General features: G+C 42.1%; 6 protein-coding genes and 1 non-coding gene across 7 annotated transcripts; 3 read left to right on the forward strand and 4 right to left on the reverse strand.

The window, feature by feature from the left end:
• Window positions 1-10691: 10691 nt before the first annotated feature.
• Window positions 10692-11654, forward strand: BO94DRAFT_476225 (Dyp-type peroxidase; the record flags this gene model as incomplete). Its single annotated transcript, XM_025608597.1, has 1 exon — window positions 10692-11654. One exon carries the CDS (start codon window positions 10692-10694, stop codon window positions 11652-11654), a length of 963 nt encoding a protein of 320 aa, XP_025463023.1.
• A 55-nt stretch (window positions 11655-11709) lies between these two features.
• On the reverse strand, window positions 11710-13424 carry BO94DRAFT_560242 (uncharacterized protein; the record flags this gene model as incomplete). Its single annotated transcript, XM_025614134.1, has 5 exons — window positions 11710-12385; window positions 12451-12572; window positions 12627-12931; window positions 12981-13096; window positions 13153-13424. 5 exons carry the CDS (start codon window positions 13422-13424, stop codon window positions 11710-11712), a joined length of 1491 nt encoding a protein of 496 aa, XP_025463024.1.
• Window positions 13425-13630: 206 nt separating this feature from the next.
• BO94DRAFT_501510 (dihydrodipicolinate synthase family protein) lies at window positions 13631-15037 on the reverse strand. Its single transcript, XM_025609435.1, has 2 exons — window positions 14502-15037; window positions 13631-14450 (listed from the first exon to the last, which is right to left on the reverse strand). Exons 1-2 carry the CDS (start codon window positions 14958-14960, stop codon window positions 13914-13916), a joined length of 996 nt encoding a protein of 331 aa, XP_025463025.1. The 5' UTR covers window positions 14961-15037; the 3' UTR covers window positions 13631-13913.
• A 1406-nt stretch (window positions 15038-16443) lies between these two features.
• Window positions 16444-17406, reverse strand: BO94DRAFT_525916 (Aldo/keto reductase; the record flags this gene model as incomplete). Its single annotated transcript, XM_025610333.1, has 1 exon — window positions 16444-17406. One exon carries the CDS (start codon window positions 17404-17406, stop codon window positions 16444-16446), a length of 963 nt encoding a protein of 320 aa, XP_025463026.1.
• A 920-nt stretch (window positions 17407-18326) lies between these two features.
• On the reverse strand, window positions 18327-18412 carry BO94DRAFT_t280. Its single transcript has one exon. It is a non-coding gene; the product is annotated as a tRNA-Ile (tRNA).
• A 733-nt stretch (window positions 18413-19145) lies between these two features.
• Window positions 19146-21877, forward strand: BO94DRAFT_560245 (Zn(II)2Cys6 transcription factor; the record flags this gene model as incomplete). Its single annotated transcript, XM_025614135.1, has 11 exons — window positions 19146-19164; window positions 19225-19334; window positions 19387-19539; window positions 19576-19783; window positions 19838-20331; window positions 20390-20434; window positions 20462-20535; window positions 20569-20607; window positions 20632-20923; window positions 21032-21595; window positions 21806-21877. 11 exons carry the CDS (start codon window positions 19146-19148, stop codon window positions 21875-21877), a joined length of 2070 nt encoding a protein of 689 aa, XP_025463027.1.
• Window positions 21878-25013: 3136 nt separating this feature from the next.
• Window positions 25014-26105, forward strand: BO94DRAFT_550274 (NAD(P)-binding protein; the record flags this gene model as incomplete). Its single annotated transcript, XM_025613486.1, has 3 exons — window positions 25014-25294; window positions 25333-25394; window positions 25444-26105. 3 exons carry the CDS (start codon window positions 25014-25016, stop codon window positions 26103-26105), a joined length of 1005 nt encoding a protein of 334 aa, XP_025463028.1.
• Between the last annotated feature and the right edge of the window lie 18 nt (window positions 26106-26123).

The raw sequence follows: 26123 nt of genomic DNA on the forward strand, positions 1-26123 counted from the left end.
AAAACACGTGGGAACCTATCGAGAATTTAACAGGCTGCTACCAGCTTGTGGAGCAGTACCACTGACAGACAGGTCGAAGTTCGCCCAAAAAGAAGGGGAACCAATCAACTGAGTCAGACTAGGAGTGTCTGACGCAGCGGTAAGTTGAGCGGTGTTGTGTTCATCAGCCAGACACTCTAGCTCTCAGAGGTCCTTGGCGCTTGGAGGATCCTTATCATCCAGTTATTCTAACATATTTGAGTCGTGATTTAACATCCGACCACCATAATCTTTTAGAAACTGTTAATGTTTTTACAAGTGAATGACCTTTATTATTACTTAATTCATCTTTTCAGAATATTACAGAAATTACTGTTAAATCATTACAAGATTGGCTGCAACTTTTCACTCATTTCACTTGAGCTTATCTTATTCTCGGTTACTATGGAACTGTTTTTCGTACTTATAACCGCGCAAGACACAAGCTGAATATTTCTTACTTTGAGCAGACAAACTCATGATGCAGATCTTACCCTGAGAGAAACAGAAGGCACAAGGGGTGTTAACAGGATAACCAGAGTTTTTGATCCTATCAGATAAACGTTTGTTGTCAGCATACTTGTCGCGTTTAGACATAATAACCCATCCTTAGAAGGGAAAAGAACTAAAGAACCCAGCCAACATGCACACGGGGGTACTCACCTTTATGTTCCTAGGGACAAGAACCTTAAAAGGAGGGAGGTGGTGTTACGGACCCCTGTTAGCTAAAGAGACTAGTGAGGTGATTACATCAGGCAGAAGGGCTGTACTCGGGAAGATGTAACCCTTATCAGGGAAGACCTGAACTGAGCCGCTACGTGTCACGAGTCACGTGACTGCAGGTATACAAAAGGGTATATGGTCAGGTATATGGTATATGCTAATGGTATACGGAACGGTATACGGAATGGTATACAAAGGATGGATATATAAGGACACTCCTTTATGTACTTAGTTAGTTCTGTTCTTCATGCTCAATCTACTTGTCTTTAAGTAACCATATGTTTTGGTAGAGCTTAGTAATAATACTTGTCCACACTTACTTACAGATAGCTGCGCGGCACTATCTGGCCTTACTTCTCTTCTTCTGTTCAGAACAAGTCATCTTTAGATAGTTAACAACCTGACTACCTTTGATTCAGTTCACAAGGTACGTATCGGAACGGGAGCTAAGCTAACAGGAACAGGGAGAAGCGATCCTAGGGTTTGACATTACTGTTCTATATTAATTATAGATATTATCTGAGGTTTCTGGAAATGTTATTGGGAAGATAGCAAGTTATTAATATAGCTGAGAATATTGTTATATTTATGGGAAACATGCACTTACAGTTGTCTTGAAACATTAAGTTTATGAACTTGTATAGCAAGATGTACTATAATTACAGATATAGAAGAGAACCTGACCTTAAAAGAGGGGAGAAGATATTCTTACTTCACAGAAATATTAAGATAAAATGATTAAGTTAGAAGCTTGACCATCATAAACTAGGATTATTTGTTATTAAAGACAAGAAGAGACTGGTTAACTATAAGTTAAGGTTGCCAAAATCAATAAGTAAAATTTATCCAGTGTTTTATATCTTATTGTTAGAACCTGTATTAAGGAACGCTAGAATCACAGAAAACATGGAGATTAATAATAATACCAAGGAAGAATATGAAGTTAAAAAGATCCTGGACTATAAGAAGATTAGTGACAGATTAAAGTATCTGGTGAAATAGGTAGGATATGATATCTCAGAAAACACGTGGAAACCTATCAAGAATTTGACAGGCTACTACCAGCTTGTGGAGCAGTACTACCGATAGACAGATCGAAGTTCGCCCAGAATAAAGAGGAACCAACTAACTGAGTCAGACTAGGAGTATCTGACGCAGCGGCAAGTTGAGCGGCGTCGTGTTTGTCAGCCAGATGCTCTAGCTCTTGGAGATCCTCAGTGCTTGGGGGATCCTCCTCATCCAGCTGCTTTAATATAGTCGAGTCGTGATCCAACATCCGCTCGCCATGATCTTTTAGAAACTGCTGTTGTTTAAACAAGCAAGCCACTTTGGCAGCAATACGGGCCTGCTCAGCAAGAATCTTAGTGAGTTTGTTTTATATATCTGATTGATTGTGTTTTAAATCATTCCATTCTCTATCACTGTGAAATTGTTTTTCATATTTTCGGTCATGATAAGTGCAGGCAGCACAATTTCAGCTCTTTAAATCCATGATACAAGAAATATCTTTTAGGAAATAATGTTTATAAGAACTTTTGATGATAAAACTGTTATTATAAATCTTGTTAGACTGATGAATGCGTTTCTTCACCCGGTCGCGATTAGCGCAATAATAAGACATGATAGACCATCATAGGAAAAAGAGAAATTAAGAAAACTCAACTGATACAGGAGGAACACGTATCTTTATATTTCTTAAGGATAAGAAACCTTGAAGAAGGGAGAGTGATGTTACAGACCCCTGCTAGCCAGGTTACTAGCAGAAGCAGACTTGTCAGGCAGAAAAGTAATAACCAGGAAGGACTCAGGCAGCCAGTAACTCTTATTAAGTAAGATCCTGGTTGGGGTAATACCCGAGGCAACGCTGTGTCACGTGACCATCTACCATCAGATCTACTATTGAGGATATATGATATGGTATACAGAATCCAGGAACATGATTAGATTGATCCTTGATCTACCCTGAATAGTATATGAAATGGTATATGAAGGATAGGATATAAGGATACTCTTTTATATACTTAGCTAGTTCTGTTCTTCGTGCTCAATTCAAATTATCTTTAAGTAATCTACGTTTTGGTAGAGCTTAGTGACAACACTCGTCTGCACTTACTTACGGATAGCTGCGTGGCACTATCTGGCCTTACTTCTCTTCTCTTGTTCAGATCAAGTCATCTTTAGATAGTCAACAGCCTGACTACCTTTGATTCAGTTCACAAGGTACGTATTGGAACGGGAGCTAAGCTAACAGGAACAGGGAGAAGCGATCCTAGGGTTTGACAACAAGCTAGTAACAGTTTATTAAATTCTTGATAAGTTTCCACATATTTTCTGAGATATTATATTCTACCTATTTTACTAGATACTTTAACTTATTACTGATCTTCTTATAGTCCAGGATCTTTTTAACTTTATATTTTTTTTCTGTATTATTATCAATCTCCACTTTTTCTGTGATTCTAGTGTTCTTTGGTACAGGTTCTAATAATAAGATATAAAATACTGAATGAATTTTGCTCATCGATTTTGGCAACCTTAACTTATAGTTAACTAATCTCTTCTTATCTTTAATAATAAATAGTCTTAACTTATAATAATCAAGTTTCTAACTTGATTATTTTGTCTTAATGTTTCTGCAGAGTAAGAACACTTTCTTTTCTCTTTTTAGATTAGGTTTCTTTCTATATTTATGATTATAATATATCTTATTATATAAGTTCATGAACTTAATATTCCAGGATAACTGTAAATATATATTTTTTATAAATATAATAATATTCTTAATTATATCAGTAACTTGTTATTTTCTTAATAATGTTTCTAGAAACCTGGAATAGTAACTGTAATTAATATAAAATAATAAGACTCTAATAGTTAAATAACTGATATTATTATATAAGAACTATATTATTAATAATAAGTTTATCTAATCATCTTGCTGGTAGTTTATATAATATCTTAAATATTATTTAATTATCTAATTAATTCTTTTTATTTATTTATTTGTTTGTAGATAGTAAGTTATTATTATTTATTTTTTAATTTTCATGAGATCTGCAAGTGATCTCTAGAACTTTAAGATAAATAACTTATCTCTATTTAATATAATATACTTTAATATTCTGTAATATATAATAATATTTTCTAGAAATAGTTTTACTATCTGTATTACTGTTATTATTATCTTACTTAATATAAGATAGATATATTTAGTAAGATGATCAGTAATAATCATGATAGTATTAAACTTTTCTGATTTTAGTAGTAGACTAATAAAGTTAATTATTATCTATTTTTATAGCTGCTGTGGCACCTTTTATACTTATATTTATTTATAAGGCTAGTATCTTGTAAATTTATTTCTAATATAAGTCTTATATTGTCTAATATAATCATATATTTTTTATCTAAGATTCAGAATATAGTAATTCTTTATAATTAGTTTAATTATCTTTTCTACTTCTAAGTGACTCTTGAGTGGTTTATCATAGTATCTAGCCATAATCTTTATTTTTATTATAATTGGTATAAAGATTAATCTTAAAAAATAAGCTAGTCTATTTTTATTCATAGTAATCTTGTCTGGTAAGTCCTTACTCATCTTCTAAAGTATTTTATTATTTTTTATATTATTAGTTAATTATCTAATTAAGTTATTATCTATTTCTAGTATTATTATTAGATTAGCTTTATTATAACTGATCAACCTATCCATATTCTGTTTCAGAATGGCCGGTTTAATAGCTTTCTTATCTAGTTTATAGTCTAGTCTGCGGCTCAGTATATCTGCATATTTATTCTCTACTCTCTTATAATATATAATTCTAAAGTTATATTATGACAGAATCTTAGTCTATTATGTCTGCCTTCTGGTCAACTCTTTAATTATCATGAAGTAGGTTAAATTCTTATGGTTTATTTTTATAATAACAGTATATTTTACTTCTTCAAGATAGACCCTCCACTACTTAAATGTTATTATTATAGTTAGTAATTTCTTATTATAAATGTTGTAGTTGAGTTCTGCTTGAACCAACTTTCTTAAATAAAATATAATTAATCTTAACTTTTTATTTTCTCTAGATTACGTCATATGCATACCAACAGTATAGTTTAATATATCAGTCTTGATAGTAGTTTCTTTTTCCAGATCGTGCTGTATAAGTATTAGTAATATGGTAAGTTGCTGCTTAATGTCTTTAAATATATTCTACTATGGTTCTCTTTATTAATACTTCTTTAACTTCTTTATAAGCTTAAAGAATAGTATTATATAGATAGTATATCTGTCTACAAATCATTAATAATAATTAATTAATCTAATAAACTACTGTAGTTCTTTCAGATTTCTAGATTAAGACTAATCCTATATAGCTTATACTTTAGCTTACTCAGTATAGATTCTCTCCATAAATATCCAATATTTCAAAAACTCTGTTTTCTATATATAGAATTCATACTTCTTTAACTTATATTATAACTAATATAGATATAGTTTATATAAAACTAATCTTATATACTTTATATATTCTTTCTTAGTCTTTGAGAAGATTAATATGTTATCTAAATAAATAATTATAAATCTATCAAGATATTCTCCCAGAATCTTATTAATATATTACTGAAATGATGCTGATATATTAGTAAATCTAAATAATATAATCAAGTATTTAAAGTATCTATATTTTATTCTAAATACAGTTTTCTATTCTTTGTCTTCTATGATGCGTATATAATAATATATATTTATAATATTAAGCTTAATAAACCACTTTATTTCTTGTATCTTGTCCTGAATTTCTAAAATCAAAGATAACAGGTGTTAATCCTTGATTATAATAATATTTAATAATTAATAATCCATGTATAGTTGTAAACTACTGTCTTTTTTTAGTATAAATAGGACTCTATGTCCTGCTAATGACTTTAAAGATCTAATATTATTTTTAATTAGCTAATTATTGATATATTCTTATAGTATCTGTAATTTTTTTTAGATATTAGATAAATCTTTTTATATATTAGTAACTTTTTTTTCTTTATAAAAATAGTATGGTTATACTTTCCGTACTGAGATAATTCAGGTTACTCTAGGTATTTGAACAAGTCTTTAAATCTCTTATATTGTGATAAGATCTATATATTATTTTTAATTACAGCTAGAAGTTCTTATAAATCTTCTAATCCTTAGATAGTTATCTTAATCTTTATATTAGTACTGTTAATACTGTACTTTCAGTACTTTTCTGTTATTATTAATATCTATTTTAATAATTTTATAAGCTAATCTTTCTGTGATAGCTTGATTGCTGTTATTATTTATATAACTATACTTGAGATATTATTTTTCTTTAAGTTATCTCTAATATCTGGTGTGTTAGGCTTTTATAGTATTCTTAATCTTTTCTTGATAAATTGTTTAGTCCTTGCTTTAGCTTCTTACTGTATAGCAAGCTGTATAGATCTAGACTCTATATCTGGTTCTTGCTGGCATTGTCTTGGATAATTATAATTTATAAATTAGAGACTCTCAGTCTTTTAATTAATTTATAGATTATGATTTCTGAGTTATAGAATTTCTAACATAATATTATACTGTTTTAAAGATGTTATATTAAAGTCTATATACTTGTAATGATTCTTTATAATTATAAATATAATTCCTAACTTGACTGTTAATATAAAAGTTCTCAAATTCTCTCTATTTAGTTTTATAATTAGTTTAGATTCTGTTTTTTATTATCTAAGTATCTTAAGTTATTATATAAATCACAGGTTCATGAAGTTTCCGATTACTCCAGAGTCTATCAGTACTTGGGCTAGTTAACTTAATATAATTACTTAAATCTTTAAGTATGGCCTTAACTTAGTGGCTACTAACTACTGTTCTGGCTAGTTAGGTACTAGCTGCTGTAGATATCTTCTTAGAAATCTTGAGCCTTTTATTTTTACTGTGTAGTGAATCATGTACTGATTATTAAAATATATTAATTAATATATTAATTTATGGTAAAAGTATTTCTAATATTTTTTACACGCGCAATCAAAGATAGTATATAGACAGTGACTTATCTTAGTCTTAATTATTTCCAGTATCTTAGATTAGTAGTTAATAATATATTTCTAATTATAATATATTAAGCATGTGTTCATGTAGTATATAAGCTAAAAGAGTTTATTATATCTTTAATAATCTCTACTTTCTTTAAAATGAATATATAGATATGGTTTATTATATTAAGATTCTGTTCCTGCAATGTTTATTTTCTGGCTAATTTTTAATAATTAGTAATAATAATTAATATTATCTTATCTATATATTAAACAAACTTTTGGGTAATAAGAGTATCTTTATAAATATTATTTCTAAGTCTTGTTTTATAATTTCCAATATCTTAAATCCTAATATAGACAATGCTGTATGATCGTTTTAAGTTTTAGATAAAATTATACTAGGTTCTTTAAGATCTTTCTCAAGATATGGTCTAATCAATAAACAATGTCTTTTTTATTGTTCTTTTAGTCCTTCTTGTCCTTGTCTCGCTGCGATAGATAAGATTTACTAATTTTTAATAAGGGTTTTTTCAGGATATTAGGTATCTTATTAAGTCTCTTCTTACTAGATTTAAGGTCTTTATATAATATATTATATTCTTTATCTAATGGTTTGAATTTGTCTTAAACTATACTGGAATAATTATTTTTTAAAACTAGCTTATAACTATTATTATTAACTTCTATAGTCCAAACTAATGATATAGATAATTATCAACTTTCTTATTAACTGAATAGTATTATTAGCTTATTTAAGATGGCCTGTTATCTTAACTAATCACGGCGTATTCTATTCTCTGATAGCTGATTATGTTAAATAATATATAACTTCTTGCTATCTGATATCTGCATTACAGGTTCTGTCCAAACTTTGTACTGAATAGTAGTGATATTATAGACTTCTCTGTCTTGATCTTGGTTCGTAGCTCTTAATTGCTTTTAAGGCTGTTACTGTTTCTGACTATAGTTCTTTAACTGGTGATCTGCTTTACCGCAGTTAAAGTACAAGTGGTCTTATTTGCGCTGTTTGAGTTTCTTTTTAGATATTTGAGTCTGTTGAGTCTGATGCTGTGCTGCATCTAGCTTCATTGGTTTTGATCTGTAAGGATCTTTGTATTCCAAGCTTCTAGATTGTACTGACCTTCTGTTATTGGCTTGGTAACCTGATTGGCTATTTCATTAAAATATAGACCCACTGATTTATTAATTCTTTTATTATTTTATATTATATTCATATAACTTATTATCAATCTTGATTACTGTTTTAATCATCTTTAATAATGTGTTTGATCGTTCTTGCTAGATGAGTTTTTCTTGGATCTCTATCTTAAATCCTTCTTTAAATCATGTAATATAGGCGTTATCATTTTAATCTAAGTAACTGGTGACTTACAAAAACTCTGAAGTATACTTAAATACTGATCCAGTCTGCTTAAGTTACTATAATTTTTGCTTAATATTTTATACTATATTAATATCTCTGAATATCTGTTTAAGACACTGTTTAAATCTGGCATAACTAGTAAAGAGTTATTTTATATTATTATCTTGATTACTTACTGACTTCTCTTATCATTCACGGATGTATGGTTTAAACTAATTAAATACTGTTTTAATCAGGTAAGTAAACGTGAAAAAGATCTTATCTTTCTTATTCTTGAGCTTTTCTTTATTCATGCTGAGATACAGATCTAACTGGGTCAAGAAAGCCCTGAGCTTCGCTCAATTGCTGTCGAATAGCTTGGGTGGTCAGACCTTAACAGATTTGACTGCTAAGCAATCTTCAAGTAACTGGTTTTATTGTTTTAAGATAGTGATGCTTTCTTACAACTAATCAACCATATTCATTAGTTCTTGTGTTATCAGGCCCTGCTGCTGTGGGACACGCGATGAGTTCGATATAGTTAATATAATGAATAGTTATCACTGATTAACACTCGTACTGACTGGTGCTCAATGTATCAAACCCTAGGATCGCTTCTCCCTGTTCCTATTAGCTTAGCTTCTATTCCGAGTCGTACCTCTGATCTGAATCAAGGTAAGTTAGGTCGATGACTATCTAAAGAGAACTGGTCCTGAACAGAAGAAGAGAAGTAAGGCCAGATAATGCCGCGCAGCTATCTGTAAGTAAGTACGGACGAGTATTGTTGCTAAGCTTTACCAAAACGTATGGTTACTTAAAGACAGTGTTATTAAGCATGAGGAACAGAACTAGCTAAGTACATGAAAGAGCGTCCTTATATCCTATCCCTTGTCATGGCATCGCCATGATATATCATAGTGCTGCCATGTTCTGTTGTAGCGCTGCCATGTTCTAGCATGTCGGTGACATGTCTGTCGTGGTTATGTGTTGTGTAACCGTCCCAGTTTGTAGGTTACTCAGATCAGGATTCTACTTGATAAGAGTCCTTGCCTTCCGGACGTAGCCTTCTGCCTAACGAGTCCGCCTTACTAGTTCGTTCAGCTAGCAGGGGTCTGTAACAGCTATCTAATTAAGTGATCTGTATAGTCAGGTAATCTGGTGAAATATCTATCATGCTAGTTACTGGAAACTCTGGAAGGCCAGTGATCAGTTTTACTGCATGTATGCATTGTTCATATTCTATAGACTTGCAATATAAGACCTAGCCTGATCTTCAAGGCTAACATTGTATTGTTCTACATCTCCCTACGCACCTCTAATAATTCTTTTATCTTTATTTAGTTTATAGAAAGTAATCTTAGAAGTCTTTCTTTCTGCTGTATATATTATTATAGAAGTATCTATAATTACTGGAAATAATAACTAGATTTTTTATATATTATATTTATATAGGTCTCTTTATTTATAACAGAGAGTCTTATATTTTTAAGATTGATTTAGATTTTAACTGTAATAATATTATAGTAGAGTTAGATAAACTCTTGTTAGAAGTAATTACTAAACTCTTTCAGTTTATATCTTAGATTATGATTTGAATTAACTGTAGTAAGCAGTTCTGTAGTCTTCAGGACTGTCTTAAAAAATTATAATATTAGTTTAGAAAGATTAGTTTAATCTATCTGTATATAATTAAGCATTATTCTTATATTATACTATTAGTTAATTATATATTATATTAAATTTGGTATAAAGATTTCCATGTTAGCTACTAAGATTAGTTATAGATTTATTTAAGATGTTATTTTAATATCATCACAAGATAAAACCTTATAAAAGTAATATTGAAATATTGCTAGTCATATTAAATGTAACTATATGAAGTATGAGGCCTGTAGGCCTTGTGGTTATGGCATAAATTTCAAAAATTTGATTCGCGTGTGGGGAGTTGTTTTTTCCGGCATCAGAAATGTTGCAAAAGGTTTCACCTCGGATGGGAGAATGTGAAGGGGTGGCGGAATATCGCACGGTCCAGGCTGCTGTGGGGCCACAAGCACAAGACGGTCTTAACATTATTGTCCAGCATCGTGCTAATGTTCCTGAGTAGTATCGGCGATAAACCGGGCCCGATACGAGGGGCATCAGAAATAGGATTCCGGATCTGATGTCATCGACTGACACCTGCACGCGCCCGGATGGGGAAGGCCTATCGGGCCAATCATTGGCTGTCTTATGCTCAGCTGCATTCTTTGACTCTGGACAGCTCAGCTAGATATCTATCCTTCCTTGTCGCCAACTGCGAATCCCCTCCCTCCCTTCCCCTCCTACTCCGTAGAACCCTCCCATCATGCACCGGATTGGTAATATCATCGCCCGTGATACGTCCCGGCCATTCATCCGGCCATTCCACTCTCATTCCCACCGCCGCCTCATATCCCCATTCCTATCCCCAAAACACCTCTCCCCCTTCACCAACCATCGCCATCGCCTATCCCCCTCAATAAAACCACACCACCATCTCCAAAGCACCACCACCATGACCTCCCGAACCACCATCCGACCCCAAAACGTCGACGCCCCCCTCACGCAATTCGCAACCTTCCTCATCCTCACCATCAACCCCAGCACCACTCACCCCTCCGCCCTCTCCACCGTCCGCACCACCCTCGCCTCCCTCTCCGATCTCACCAAAAACATCACCATCCGCGACCTCTCCGCCCTCTTCACCTGCACCGTCGGCATCGGCTCTTCCATCTGGGACCCGCTCACCCGTCTTCCCCGTCCGTCCGAACTCCATCCCTTCCCTGAAATCAAAGGCGACAAACACACCGCCATCTCCACCCCCGGCGACCTCCTCTTCCATATCCGCTCTGAACGTCGCGATCTATGTTTCGAATTCGAGCGCCAACTCCTCAATCGGCTTGGCGACGCAGTCACGGTCGTTGACGAAACAGAGGGGTTTCGCTATTTCGACATGCGGGACCTCTTAGGGTTCGTGGACGGAACAGCCAATCCCATCGGACCTGCTGTGCCTGAGGCAGTGCTAGTCACCCAGGAAGCAGACGCAGCGGGGGTCGGGGGGAGTTACATCGTGGTACAGAAATACCTGCACAACATGACAGCATGGAAATCGCTCTCGACAGAACAACAAGAAGCTATAATCGGTCGGACGAAAGCGGATAACATCGAATTAGACGATGCAGAGGATGGCGCGCAGCAATCACACAAGTCCCTCGCTACGATCGAGGATGAGAACGGGAATGAACATGAGATTGTCAGGGATAATATGCCCTTTGGCGCCCCTGGGAAAGGCGAATTCGGGACATATTTCATTGGATATACGGCACGGTTGTGGGTGATTGAGAAGATGCTGGAGAGGATGTTTGTCGGAGAACCGAGGGGGAAACATGATCGGATTTTGGACTTTTCGACCCCGATCACGGGAGGGACATTCTTTGCACCCTCCGCGGGGCTGTTGGAAAGTTTGGAGGATGATTAGACACATTAAATGCATTGCGGTAATTGAAATAGCTAATCAGTAGGGTTCACCCAGGTCAATACCCATGAACCGTGGAAAGCAACGAATCCGGCGTTCCCCCATCATCAACATAAAAGGGCAATTTACTCCGTCGTGTGCGACACAACATATTCAGCAAACACTTTTCGATCCCCTGATGGGCCTCCAGACTCAAATGACTGACTACATCCGTCATCTGCGTAACGTAGGCAAAGGTCCGAGCACCGTTGGGAAACACATCAACAAAATGATCGTGCAGGAACGCGTGCAGCAGATACACGGAACTCTCCCACGCCGAACGACATGTCTCGAGAGCCATATCGAGAACCGTCAAGGCGTTATGAGGTCCGGAGTAGGCCTGCGACACGGATCCCTGTACCAGAATACAAATGGCAAATAGACACGTCAGACGGTCGTAGTCGGATGGTTGATACGCGGAGTGGGAGTGTTCGGCTTCGTGTTCAAAGTCCCCTCGCACGAGGAGAATGGCGTCGTAGAGTGAAGGGAAACCCAGTAGTCCGTCCAGGTATAATCGGGACCACATGCCCATTAGATTGCGCATGTCTTGGATGAACGAGATGAGCCACAGACAGCGGATCTTGTGCAGATCGATAGAACTGCCCAGGATACTTTGCGTGGCTATACGATGATCGGAGATTTCGGAGAGATCATTTGTAGATTCGAACCAGGACGGTTTCGACATTAACGATACCCTGTTTGCAACAGATCAGCTTTACTGTCACAACCACTCAGCCGGGAGGGGGGCAAGGGCACGCACAACCCAACCACCAACTCCAACCTCCAATCACTATGCAACTGATGCAACCCACCCCTAGCATGAATCATGCGCTGCAATCCACTGCGATGAACCTTCCATTCCTCCTCGGTGCCCCAATAGCGCTACGAAGTTGGCATTCCTGTCTAAGCGGGAGTATAGGAACAGGACAAACTCACTTCAAAGGTCAACAAACGAACGACAGCCGCAAAAGCATCATTGCTAAGCGCCTTGTCCGGATCACTCAGCCACTGGCTGAGGATTTTGACCGCGTCGGCTTTAAATCGTAGGGCTTCGATGGAATTGGTGCCCTGGGTGGGGGTAGTAGCGCCGTAGTAATGGGCCAGATGGGCGGCCGAGTGGGCCATGATGGCGTTGAAGGAGGCCGGGTTGGAGAGGTCGAGTGGGAACCAGACGTCGCGCATTGGGTTGAAACTCGGGGCCGGGATGGTTTCGAACATCATGGTGGCGTGGGTGGTTAGCCCTGGGTTTGGGTTAGGATCCGTGGTACGGGGTGGGATGGTGGGGAGTACAGTGATGGATGAGTTTGTGGTGTTGGGTTGTTAGTCGGATGGGGAATGAGTCGAAGGGGTCCAGGGGGCGGTGGAAAGGGCGTGGTTGAATCCGACGAGGAGCTGGGTTGTGATGCCTAGTGGGCTGTGGTGAGGGATGCGAGATGGGGGTGGTGAGGGATGCGAGATGGACGAGGAGGTCGAGCTTTGAGAGGGTTGGCGGATAGGCAGGGCTGCTTTGGCCGCCAGGGTTGGATAGGGTTGTCGGGAGGCCTGTTGCTGTCGTTTCTCGCGACGAGCGCGATGTCGCTCGGTCCAGTGGACACGCATGGCATGGCTCCGGGTGCTGGCCTGGTGGCCGTCCAGGACAAAGGTGAAGCGCGAGGCTTCATGGGGGGTGCTGGACGATGCACTGTCCGGAGCCGGGGTGTCGGTGTCCTGACTAGCCTGCCGGACCGGCGGCATGGGTGGGAAGTGCACGAGACGGGTGTGGAAGAAGTTGAGATAGGGCAATGCTTGTACAGTCTGGATCTCCGATGATATTCGGACTAGAGATCGGACTCAGCCACACCGCCATCTTTGTCGCTAAGCGAGGAGGCGGTGTCTTTCCGACACTAGTCTTTTTGGGTATAGTTGGAATGATGCATTGTTTGTGTTACTCTCAGATACCTCCATGCCATTGAAAGTTGAATCAATAACACTATGATTGAAGAACCGTTGTTTGGTACTAGTGAAACCTTTACCATTGGCAATCAATTAATGTTGGTAAAGGCAGCAACATCGACATATCTTCGAGTATTGAAAACATGTGGACCCAGCCGAGCAAACTTTAATCGGGAGAATATTTCCGGTATCTGGAGACCAGGACAAAATTAGAAAGTTCGGATGATTCAGAAAATGCCTTTCTGTGAATCTAAACGTTTCGAGTTCCCGGGAATGTATCTCAGATGCGTTCTACATCGAGTTCTGACCCACCACATCCGGCAAAGATCTCTCAGTCTCTACCAAAGGCTGCATCACCTCCACCACCCAATCCTGGATTTCCTGTGACGACGGTTTGTACGGTTTCCGGGGCCGGAATGCCTCCGGATCAGTAACACCTGCTTCTGGCCCCGCGAAATAAGCAGTCGCAAATTTAGTTGGCGCTATTCCTTCCTTGCAGGCCCGTTCAGCCAGCGAAATCAATCCCTGCAGCTTCATCGCCTCTTGCACTTGCCCGGCTTTCCACAAAGCAAACAGTTTCACAGTGGACTTTGGGAAGACATTGGCAACGCCGGTCACACAACCTGATCCACCACCACTAAGACACGGGATGAGCCAGTCGGACGATCCAGCGTACACTCCAAACTGCTCGTGCGAATATTCGTGCGTCAGCCGGGTGACCTTACCCGCGTTTCCACATGTCAATTTGACACCGACAATATTGGGATGCTGTGCCAATGTAGCCATGACGTCGGAACTCATGTCCATTCCGTTGCAGATGGCCGGGAACTGGGTCCTGTTAGCCTCGCTCTTTCACCATGTCGGGTGAGAGGAACTCACACTGTAGATAACGATCGGGAGGATAAAGCTGTCCGCAATCTCAGTATAAAAGTCGATGAGAACATCCTTGGTTACAGCTTTGGGCCAGTAACTGGGCGGCAGCAACAGTCCGAAATCAGCGCCAGCCTCCCGAGCTTCTTCGGCGAGACGCAAGGTCTCGTTCACGGATTGACCACTAATTCCTGCCACCAGTGGATATTCATCAAAGCCCAGGTCGCATGCGGCACGTCGAGCTGTCCCTAGTAGCTCCTGTCGCTCGGATGGAGAGAGTAGTACGGCTTCGGCGGTGGTGCCAGCCAAGACGAGGCCGTCCACCCCACTGCGAATGAGATAAGTGAAGAATTTATAAGAAGCATCAAAGTCGACCTCTTGATGACGGCTTCCTCTAAAGAGGGAGATCACCGGACAGAACACGCCGGGGGGCAACGTGGTTCTCTTGGCGGAGATCGTGGAAGTCATGGTTATGTTTTAAATGTTCAGCGACTTTTGACTTGACAAACGTCTTGGCTAGTCAGTAATCAGTTCTGATATGTCACAAATGCGTGGGATGTGTTCATAGCAGACCGATAGTTTTGTAATGAAGCCCTCGGCTTTCTCCCGATGACGCCGGCTCGACATAACCGATGATGCGGGGTAACCATCTTGATCCCTGCAATTCTGGATCAGAAGATTGCCGATCTGGTAAACTTTGAGCGTTATTAAAATACAAAGAGTGAACGATGCGACAGAAATAGTGCTTCAGGTAACGTTTCCATCTCTGCCCATTTATTCACCGTACCTGACGTCCCATCCAATTCCTGGATGGTAACACCTCCTACGCCCGTCCATAATATTTCTCAGGCCCACACACAGCAAGGCTACCAGCACTGCGGGCACGCGGATCCCTAAACCCCTTGTCCCTCTTGAGCCGTGAACAAACTACCACACTCATCCTTAAAAATGACAGACGTCAATTAGGAGAAACCTTACGGACTCGCGTCTTGTTTGTCTAACATTGAGAAAGCTCGGTATGTTTCTCCTCGGCCGAGAGATGAATATATCGAATGGCTTTAGGGAAAGGGATACATGGGAAATTATACTGTGTTCAATAAAGCCTCTAAATCCCAGCATGTCAGTGGCTTGGGGTTCCGTTGTGCCAAACGCTCAACCACTTTGCCATGTTCTCTCTTGATAGTGAATTAGTGGATAGCGAATTAGTGGATAGCGAATTAGTGGACAAATGAATACTACACAACCACTGTAATGGTAGTAATTTAACAGATCTCATCGCATTATTGGACAGTCCTATGAGGGCTCTCGGATTTATTGAGACCTTTGGGGGTGACTGGGATCGTTATCAATGTGGGAAAGCTACTCAAGATGGTGTTTTTTTTTTCTTTACAATAGCATCACGGCTTTGGCCGAGGGATTTAATAGAGAACACGTGATGTTAACTATGCACATGGGAATTATTGGGTCGCGCATAGGTGGGTTCCCGCCGAGTGCATCCAGCGGGTTATGTCTATTTGTGTCTGAAGACGGCCTGTGAAAGCAATGATCCTGGCAAGTGGATCAATGCCACAGAGTGTCCATTGTTCAGCCGAAAAGGGAGGAATAATCACAGTAAGAGACTGTCGCTAGAAGGGATACCATCAACAGAAATACTGTCGTTGCAAATCTGCACATTTCAGATCCAATTGGGAGTAAGCATGCAGGTCAAGGACTGTCAACCCGCAAATAAGCTATAAGAACATATCACTGAGTGAAGGTAGAGCCAGGACATACGCTGTGAATAAGTCCATGCAGTCAAGGGACTGGGATGTTATAACACATCTGGTGGTATTATACAGAATTTGTGCTTGTTGCTGTAGTACAACTTCTCACGGTGCTGGCATTAAGAATGTTGCATAAGAATATCCAGTTCCACCGGTACCTGAGTATTGCCCATGGAGCAGAGCTAAACCTATTCATCCTCAATCGGTTGCACTGCATGCACAGGGATATACCGATACTCCTCCTCGAGCACCGTTACCCCAGGAAGGTCCATACAAACTCTCACGGCTTCCCATGCCGAGTTGTTGATATCATGCATGCCGACACTCACACATATCTTCTTCCTCAATACCCAGGCAATTGCACAGGTATGCATACTCCACTGTCTCACTCGCGCAATCTCCCTTAGCCGCGCAACGATCCTCTCATTTTGTGCAACACCCCAACGATACCGGGGACTTTCATTTATCCGCGAATGCTGCTCAATCAGAAGTCCCTCTGCCAGAGGGTCCCATGCCACGAGACCAATTCCTTCTGCCTTACAGAAAGGATATATCTCCCGCTCGCCCTCGCGATAAAGTAAGTTATAAGGCCCACGGGAGAGGGCAAACGTAGCCCAGTCTTTCATCTTGGCTTCATAATGTAATTTTGCGAGCTGCCAGCAACACATGTTCGAGGCACATAAATAGTTCACCTTGCCCACCTGGACAAGCTCATTGAGTACTCTCATTAGGACCCTGGGGTCTGCGCGTTGTATGTAATGCACCTTAAGTACATCGATATACTGGGTTTTCAGTCGACGAAGAGATGCCTCCACCGCATCCAAAACGAGTTGGCGAAGTGTCCCCACTGGACAGCGCACATCTATCGAAGATGGAATTCCAAGCTTTGTCATGATCACTGCCCTGGTCCGTGGAATTTGGTGCTCGGTAAGAGCCCTCCCCATCAGAGTCTCAGACTTTCCGTTCGAGCAGCAGTTGGTTATATCCCAGGTGTCAATGCCGCGATTATAAGCGTCTTTGAATAAACACAGGGCACTGTCGTCATTCATGAAAGGGGTTCTGCGTTTCGGGCATGAGTTCTCGTGGATTTTCCAATAAAGGATGACCTTTGAAACATCGACTTGACGTTTACCGAGTTGTTGGCTCGGCATTTCAGGTGGGTCGGGTTCCGGAGGGTCGGTGTCCATGACAGGCAATATCCGATTGGACTACTTTGGTCTTTTCCTAGAGGCTACTAACTTCACGCAGTTGTCAAGATCAGCAAGAGGGTACCAGATCGGTCTTCACTTTCCTTGTTGAAAGCAAGGACCTTGGGTAGTTTGTGGAATGATATAAATCCTAACCTTCACTCAAGAAAGATTTTCCCACCAAAAGAGGGCCTGCTAACATAGATCCCTGAAGCAAAACATGTGTTGATTATGCAGCTGCAGGAAGAAGCCAAGTGGTAGACTTAGCCACTGGCCTGGTCTGCACCTTCCCAATTGAGGAACGAGCAATTACCAGAAATGCGTTCATTCAGTCGGCAGGGGATTGGATATGATGCCAACGCTTGGAAACATATGCACCGAGGAACTACATGGTATCTAAAGCTCCTGGGCAGGACAGTTGTGTGGTGATGAGACACTATCCTCATTATGCTGGGCTTCCTGATGTAGTGAATGGGTGGAGATATATAGTGCCTACCACCAATACATTGATATAATCTTCGATGCAGCTGCTGATGCATGCTGCAGACAGCACGTAGGTGTAAATCTATGAGATGATAATCATAGCCTTCGACCGTTCCGCCACATTTGAGTGTTACTGGTTGGCTGCCTGTGATTCCAGGCCGGTTAGCCTTCTCCCAATAAGGGGTCACGTGTGGGTGGGGCTTTCTACTTAAGGCCCACTTCGACCAGTGGTCCCACGCGGGCAACCAGCAGGCAAGACCCACATGAGTTGATACTATGCTTGGTATCGTAGTTTGAGCTGAATCTCTACCTCTCTACCGATGTTTTGATCAATCCCATACAACTTGATCACTTCGCCAGAAAGGTATGGCAGTCTACTCGCTCGTATGTAGCAAAAAGAATGCCCCCGCGCGGATTCGAACCGCGGTCCTCTCCTAACAATAGTCCTAAGAATAAGTGGAGCGCTCTACCACTGGGCTACGGGGGCTTTGAAGCGAAGTATTAGACCTAGCAGATCCTAAATCCTACATTCCGAGTATTCTGCTACGGAGAAATGAGGAAAAAGTCCTGTCCTGGCTTAGATTCGAACGGGAGCCTCTTTGTCGATAAGAAGCAGTCACTTTACCACTGAGCTACAGGCGCAATTTTGCACCTGGCCGAACTTGGCTTGCTTTATATGGATATACTGATTCCCCCTCATAATATAAAAAGGGAATGCAGCTGCACGGATTGGAACGATGGGCCCTGTCCTAACAATAATACTAAGAATAAGGCAGTCCTCTACAGCTGAGCTACAGGCGGCTGTGTTGCAGGAGAAGCTGGGTAGTCCAAATCCAATACCCTCGCCTTTGCCATTCAATGTGATGGATTTCTTCCTGTCCATCTAGAATAACTAAGTAAAAAGCCTAGGAGCGGTCTGTATAGCTGTGATCACCGCGTTGCTACGGAGTACTCCCTGGAAAAGGCTTATTTGAGTCTAACCCATAATTGGCCATGCCAGCTCCACCTATCCGCGACCCACCTCTCTGTGCTGCTCCAATAAAACCTGCCAACTATAATTAGGATCACTCGAGCCCCTCAGCGAGGTCCGGCATTCTCACCTCCGGTCGCATCCCAATCATTCGCGTTGACATCAAACTGGGCCTCTGCTCCTTACAGCAACAGTCCACCATATCAGCATCGGAGACTATGATACCCTTCTAGGCTGCGGACGTGGTACAATGGATCCAATTTGTGCAGGTACCCCACCGGCCCCGCCTGCACGAATCTCACCCCAGGGACGGACTCTCCTTCATAGAGAGACAGACAATGTCGAACCTCTCAACCCTCGAAAGCGAGCGCGTCGTCGCAATCGAACCATCCACGCATGCCTTGAGTGTCGTCGACGGAAGATCAAATGCGACCGACAGGTTCCTACCCTTTTGTTAGGGATCTTCTGTGATAGCATCTGATTTCCCACAGCAACCTTGCGCCGGCTGTCGAGCAGCTAGTCAGCCATGCATCTATGTCTCCTCAGCAAACGGAGACGTGCAGTTTCGTCGGAGGTTAGCCCAGATGAAGGAAGCCAAAGATGCGTTGGACGAGGGACTGGTCGGACAAAGCGACGGCAAGGTTGTGAGAGTGGCATCGTGAGAGACACACTCAAGCCAGAATAAAGAGCCCTCAAGCGAAGAATCTGACGACCTCGCTGGTGACGGTTACCTCCAGCCGACACGACTGGCTATCCAGGATGCCGCCTATGCCCCCGATACAGATGATCAGGTCGATGACATTGGTATTAGGCTGGGTCGGATGCGGCTAGGCGAGAGAATACGAATTGCAGACGAGGTGAGACGCCCTGAACAGAATATTATTCGTCGTGTTTGACAATTGCCACTCCAGTTAGCCCGACCATTGCTTCGTCGAAATATAGCCAGCTCAAAAGTCTGTTCCGTCCCTCTGACAACCTCATCACAAGGATCCTCCAGTTCCGTGAAATACATGAAGTCCGGGCGGTTCTTTACAAATCCATCGGTCGGCCTCGTCTTTGGCTCAGCACAATCAAGTAAATTGCTGATTGACTTTCTGTCTCCCCGGTTTGTCGCTGACAAACTCCTCGAGCGTTATTGGGTCGCTGTACACCCCGTGGCACGGATTCTGCATCGCCCAACGTTTGCCCAGTGGTATGAGACAATGTGGGAACTTGTGAGCAATGGGCACGAAATGATTGCCTCCCTAGGAGCAATCGTACTGGCGATCCTTTTCTCTGTTCCCGTTAGTTTGGATGACGAATATTTGGACGGATGTGATATCTCGCGAGAAGATCTGAAGAATCGCCTGCAGTTGGGGACCGAGACTGCGCTCGACAGAGCGCAACTGTTAACCACCGCGAAGACGGAAACCTTGCAGGCCTTTGTGGCATATATCGTAAATGCCCATTTCCCTGTTCTAATTCTGCATACTGATACACGTGGTATACGAACAGCTTCCGATGTGCTTAGGCGAAGCCTCCCGTGCCCATTCGGTACTTGTAGGCATAGCAATACGGTTAGCAGAGTGTATGGGCCTCCATCCTGACCCCATAGAGTATGTCTATCCTCCAGTAGAATGCCAGATCCGGCGATTGATCTGGTACCAAATTTGCTTCTTGGATTTGCGAACCAGTGAGATACAAGGCCCGCGACCGTTTATTCAACCGGATGGGTACACTACCCAACTTCCATTGAGTACACCTTTACCCACTATGTGGAACGATATGGTGCTGTCAATGATCCGCTTTGAATGTCAAGAAATGCATCGCCGCTGCTTGAGGCTGCACAGTCACGTTGATCAAAAAAGGACAAGTCTCACAAAGGTGATAGCGGAGCTGGAAGCGTTTCGCATCGGGATGGACAAGAAGCATGGCCCGTTGATCGACGGCTCTCCCCCTCAGCAGCCAATCCAGAGCATGGCATGCCTGGTCTTGAAGCTCATGGTGAGCCTACTCTATATTTGTCTCTTGCATCGCTACATGGACAGCGTGTCATATCGGATCCCGGACTGACTGCGCCAAATCGTTCTCAGCAAAGGTACTGATGCACTGGAAGCGGCAGTCGAGTTGGAATCGGACGAGAAGCTTCATCAGTAGTCTTGGTACAGCAGCTCCTATCATCAATATCACGTTGCGTTCCTGCTCTTGTGCGCAGTGTTTGCATTTCCTCTCCGGAAAGAAGCGACTCGCATCTGGCGTTGTCTCGATTTTGTTTTTGCCGAGCCTCTGAGGAATGTTGCTGGCGTGCGAATATCGGAAACGCTGACACTTCAAGAGATCATTGACTATCGCTATACGAAGGGTCATTACCTTATCACCACCATATCCGAACGGATGCACGTATACCAAGCTTCCAAAAGGTTGAGGCTGCCTTCGAGCTTCGATGATTCAATGTTTGTCATCACTCCTCAGGTTGTCGAGGACGCGGATCCCACGATGCCTCTGAATTGTGGCCATGACAACCCGGAGGCATCCTCGGAATATCCGACCGTGCAAGATTCTATGCCTGGTCTAAATAGCACAGAACAAACACACAATCACCCTTTCGGGGGCATCATCACTCAGTTAAGTCATACTCTGAGACCCTGGTCCAATATACAGCCTGCTGGATCCCAGTATTCGACGGAGGTGCATTGTCAAGAACCGTCTTCGTATCATGGTGTTGAAACTAGGCTTCTAGCCGACGGTAATGACTTAGGGAAGGTCTCTAAAGGGTCGCAGGACCCTATTACAAAGATACATCATACGGGCCTCAACTACATCCCCATTGATATTGATGCATAGATGTTGGAAATAGATTTGGTTAGTTACGCCTACGCTCGAGATATCACTTACTGTCTACCATCTGTCCGCTGACGTCTACTTTTGTAGAACCTCTGGGACACAGTGTTTCCACCTGAATACAACGATGGAAATATCGACATTCAAGGTGGTGCTTGGTGAGTACTTCACAAGCCATGATAGAGATACATTCTGGGATTTTGGAAAGGATCCAGACATAGATATTTGTGTTGCAAACTGGCCGAATTACAGCCTCAGGCATCAAGGTGTCGCAGCCTTGAGTCCTCAGGCCACTGACCCAGGATTACCCTCTGGCTCCTACTACCAGCTTTCCTGTGGACTGGTATTGAATCAAGTGACTGTCGATAGTCACTCGTGTAGAAGGCTTCACATCGCCTAATATCCAATTAATTCATTGTATCTCTCGCCGTTCTTCAGGTGAAGAATAAAGACCATCTAAGTACATTATTGATGAAAATGAGTCACTGACGTCTCTGCTCCGATAATTATAATTTACTTGGAGCTATCCATGATCCATTCTCAAGATAATCATTCATCCTACCCATTACCTTACAACTTGATATTCACTAGTAGCTCTCTCCATGGATATATAAGCCTGGAAAGGACGACATCCCATTTCTCTTCTTCAGCCTCTATCATACCAACCTAAACTTACATGTCCCAGTTTTTGTGCGAAGCTACCTACAATAGGCCCAACACTTTACTCAAATCAACGGACTGAATTATCACGCGTACACAATTTCTGCATTATTTATTGCCAGGTAGACATATTCACTATAGTCGCTCTCAAGAAATATGTCCTACACGGAAAATACAGACCGACCTCTACCAACCAAACCCTCAGAGCTATCTGAGAACCGAAGAAGGCTCTAGAACACTTGGTTGTTTCTAATGGGGAGTGACAAATTCCAACACTTCACAATACATGGGACTATGTTCTAATCTTCCTATTGATATCGGAGAACCGACATGAGATATTAATTAGAACAGTCTAATAAAGAAATGCCCTGGCGGAGTATCTCAACAAAGAAAGGCTAGCAACCGAAATTAATCAGGTTTTCATCAACCATTGATTGTCTTACAGCAAGGCGTATTGCTCGATTCATGAACCACATTGAGATGGACGTGCTCTCTCGCGTTGCATACGATAATCATGCTTTACTGGAAATGGCTATTAGCAGCTGGCAACCTCCGGCGTTCGGGGGGAAGGCATATGGTTGGGGAGTTTCTTACAATCATAACATCATCATTCAAGATGATTTAGTGAGGCAAATGGTGACAGGCAGTCTCTCTTCACATACTATAAGGGTCTGGCTGAGCTTATTATTTCGCAATCCTCAGATCAAATATTATACTGAATATCCCTCTAGATGACGATTCCATCGACGAATGTGGTTGCCTGGATTAGGGGGCATATGTCTAATCAGTGTGCCACAAGGGCTGGGATTTGGATGGTGATATCCTCCAATATATTTGACAGTTGTTTAGCTGGACGTGTTACTATGAGAATACGCCCGAGGCTAGTACAGCTTGCGACTGGAGTAACAAAGCTCAGCAATACTTAATGATCTATTACAAGGGTTCAACTTAACAAGTTCAAAAATATCAAGATCCATCCTCTTACAGTCACCCAAATAATTCCTGGATGAATAAATTTCGCCTTCCTTTCCATTCAAGTCGACTCGCCTCCTGTATGGATATCTGCGATAGTTCGGGTGTCTATAACAATGGACAATTGCATACCACTTCTGAAGCAGATGACAGTGTGATAAGGGATCAACAGATCCACCCTAGCCTACGCATTTGACTATACAAGTCCGGGAAACTGGCGAAACTCCCTGGTACTCTCGCTCCTCCTGCTGCGATGTTGTTTTCCACAGCCTACTCACTCAATAAAACGCCCCCCTCTATCCCGACTTACGCCAGACAAAAATTGAACAACAACCCGGGTTGAGCTTATATCGTTAGCTCACCTAAAGAAAAGAACCACCCAGGAAATTCTGCCCGGATGCAACATATACCCCTACGCGCCCGTCATGCCGTAATACAATCCCCATTCATTAATTTTACAATGTGTATGTGGATTACAATCACTGTTCACACTGCAAAGCCAGACTGTTTTGTTTTCTCCGTGTCCGTGACGTGCCTTGCACTTGAAACAGGAGCATGATTGTTTGGATCCGCCTATGCTAGCGTCATTGCAACGGATCGCATGTGAGACTGTCTCTACCCGCACGGCTTGATAATGTATGCTATCTGACCGATGAGAGTCATTAACGCTGCCAAATGCGATTGCGTCCTCGTCCTGCTCTGGATCACCATCTCGATCACAATGTTTTTGTGAGGGCATGAGGTCTTGGTAACGACTTCATGGATGTTGATGGTGAGTTTATTAGGGTTTCAATGATTTGGTTGCGATTTTGTCCAGTTGTTTTACGCGGCGGGGGCAGTGGCTGAATGCTATGAAATTAAGGATAGTATGGATGTGGGGCATATGTTGTGGATAGGGATAAAAGTGATGTATTCTGTGTCATCTCAACTCCATTCTCGTTGTGGCTGTGAGGTGCGAGAATAGTGATAATTTACTGGGAATATTAGATAACATCAAGAACACGGATATTTTATAGCTGGACAAAAGAATAAAAGATAAATTGCGCTGTATGAACCATACCTCTTCAAACATATGCATCCATTTAACCCTATTCATGGAACGGCTCAACAGTGAAAGTTTTAGCCAGCTTTAATAGAGTATACCCAATTGAATAAAACCTACATTGCGATAAGGCAAGCTTGGTGTTGCCTGATGGCCGCTACCGCCAACCAAGCGCAAAGTGGATGGCCTCCAGTCTCTGCCCGTAGAAGAGGACTGGCCGTCCATCCCGTAATGGACAACAGAAAGAAGTAAGGTACTCTACTACTGACACTGCCCATTCCTCACGCGCCATTATTATCTAGCACTTCCAGTAGTTGATGCTCAGGAGCCCAAGTTGTAGCCCAAACCCTTACGGCCGTAAGCTCTTGTGGCTAAAGTGGTGGATCCACGCCATGGACCGAGCCCCGGTCATGATTCGCCAGCCACGCAAAGATAGGAGACTATGCGCCAAGTTACGCACGTAACGATCTTACTCCAGAGGTCCTAATGTAAATTGGGAGTGAGGTGTGTGGTTGGGGTATAAAAAGAGCTGTCACCCAGGAGGAAGATGACCTACTCATTCCCAACGAGGCATTCAAGATTGGATCCTTACTATCATTAAACGACCCATTATAAGTCATAAACATGACACTTTCTCTTGTCAGCGACGGATCCGGCTTCATCGGTCTGCATCTAGTGAGCCTGCTCCTCGAAAAAGGCCAGAAAGTGCACACCACCATCCGAAGTCTCAAGAACATCCCCAAATGCAAGCCCCTTCTAGACCTCCGATCCAAATACCCTGGACACCTCTCCCTCTTCGAAGCAGACCTCATGAAGCCCAACTCCTTCACTCAAGCTATGCAAGACTGCACGATCATCTACCACGTCGCTTCTCCGTTCCTCGTTCACAGCAGATCAAAGACGGAGTAAAAGACTGCGTCGAGCCAGCTCTGCAAGGTACTAGGAACGTCCTGGAATCAGTCAACAAATGCCAGACCGTTCAACGAGTAGTCCTGACCTCCTTCAGTACGTCCCCTCATCCATCGAGTATTCCAATCCTATCTAACCCTTCCAGTTGCAGCCATGTACGGCGATTGCATCGAAATCGCCTCCCGGAAGGACAGCACTCTGTCCGAATCCTGCTGGAACGAAACCAGCAGCACCACAAACAACCTATACCGTTATTCCAAGGTCATTGCCGAACGCGAAGCGTGGAAGATGCAACAGGTCCAGAACCGTTGGGACCTCGTGGTGATTAACCCCGGGTTGGTACTTGGTCCCTCGTTGTCCCCCGGGTCTTCCTCCGGGAGTTTGTTCATGGTTGAGAATTTGTTCCGTGGTGACAACAAAATGGGATGTCCGGAGCTGTATTTCCCTATTATAGACGTGCGGGATGTGGTTGAGGCGCATGTCAGAGCTGGGATGAACCCTGTAGCGAAGGGAGGGTATATTGTTGCGGGGGATCGGAGTATTTGTTTACTGGAGATGACGGACCTGGTGAGGCCGGTTCATCAGAGTCCAAAGGTGTTGCCTCAATGCTATCTACCGAAGCTGCTAGTATATGCGGTTGGGCCGTTTATTGGGGTGTCGATGAGGCGGATTGCCGGGAATATCGGGGTTCGGTTCAAGGTTGATAATTCGAGGAGTGTGAGGGAGTTGGGCATGTCGTATCGGCTGGAGGATGAAGTGGTTAGGGGCCATTATGAGGATTGGGTGAAGAGTATTGGGAGACGGTGATTGCTTGGTAGTGGCTTA

This window comes from Aspergillus sclerotioniger (assembly GCF_003184525.1).
Source record: "Aspergillus sclerotioniger CBS 115572 chromosome Unknown BO94scaffold_35, whole genome shotgun sequence".
Taxonomy (NCBI): Eukaryota; Fungi; Ascomycota; class Eurotiomycetes; order Eurotiales; family Aspergillaceae; genus Aspergillus; species Aspergillus sclerotioniger.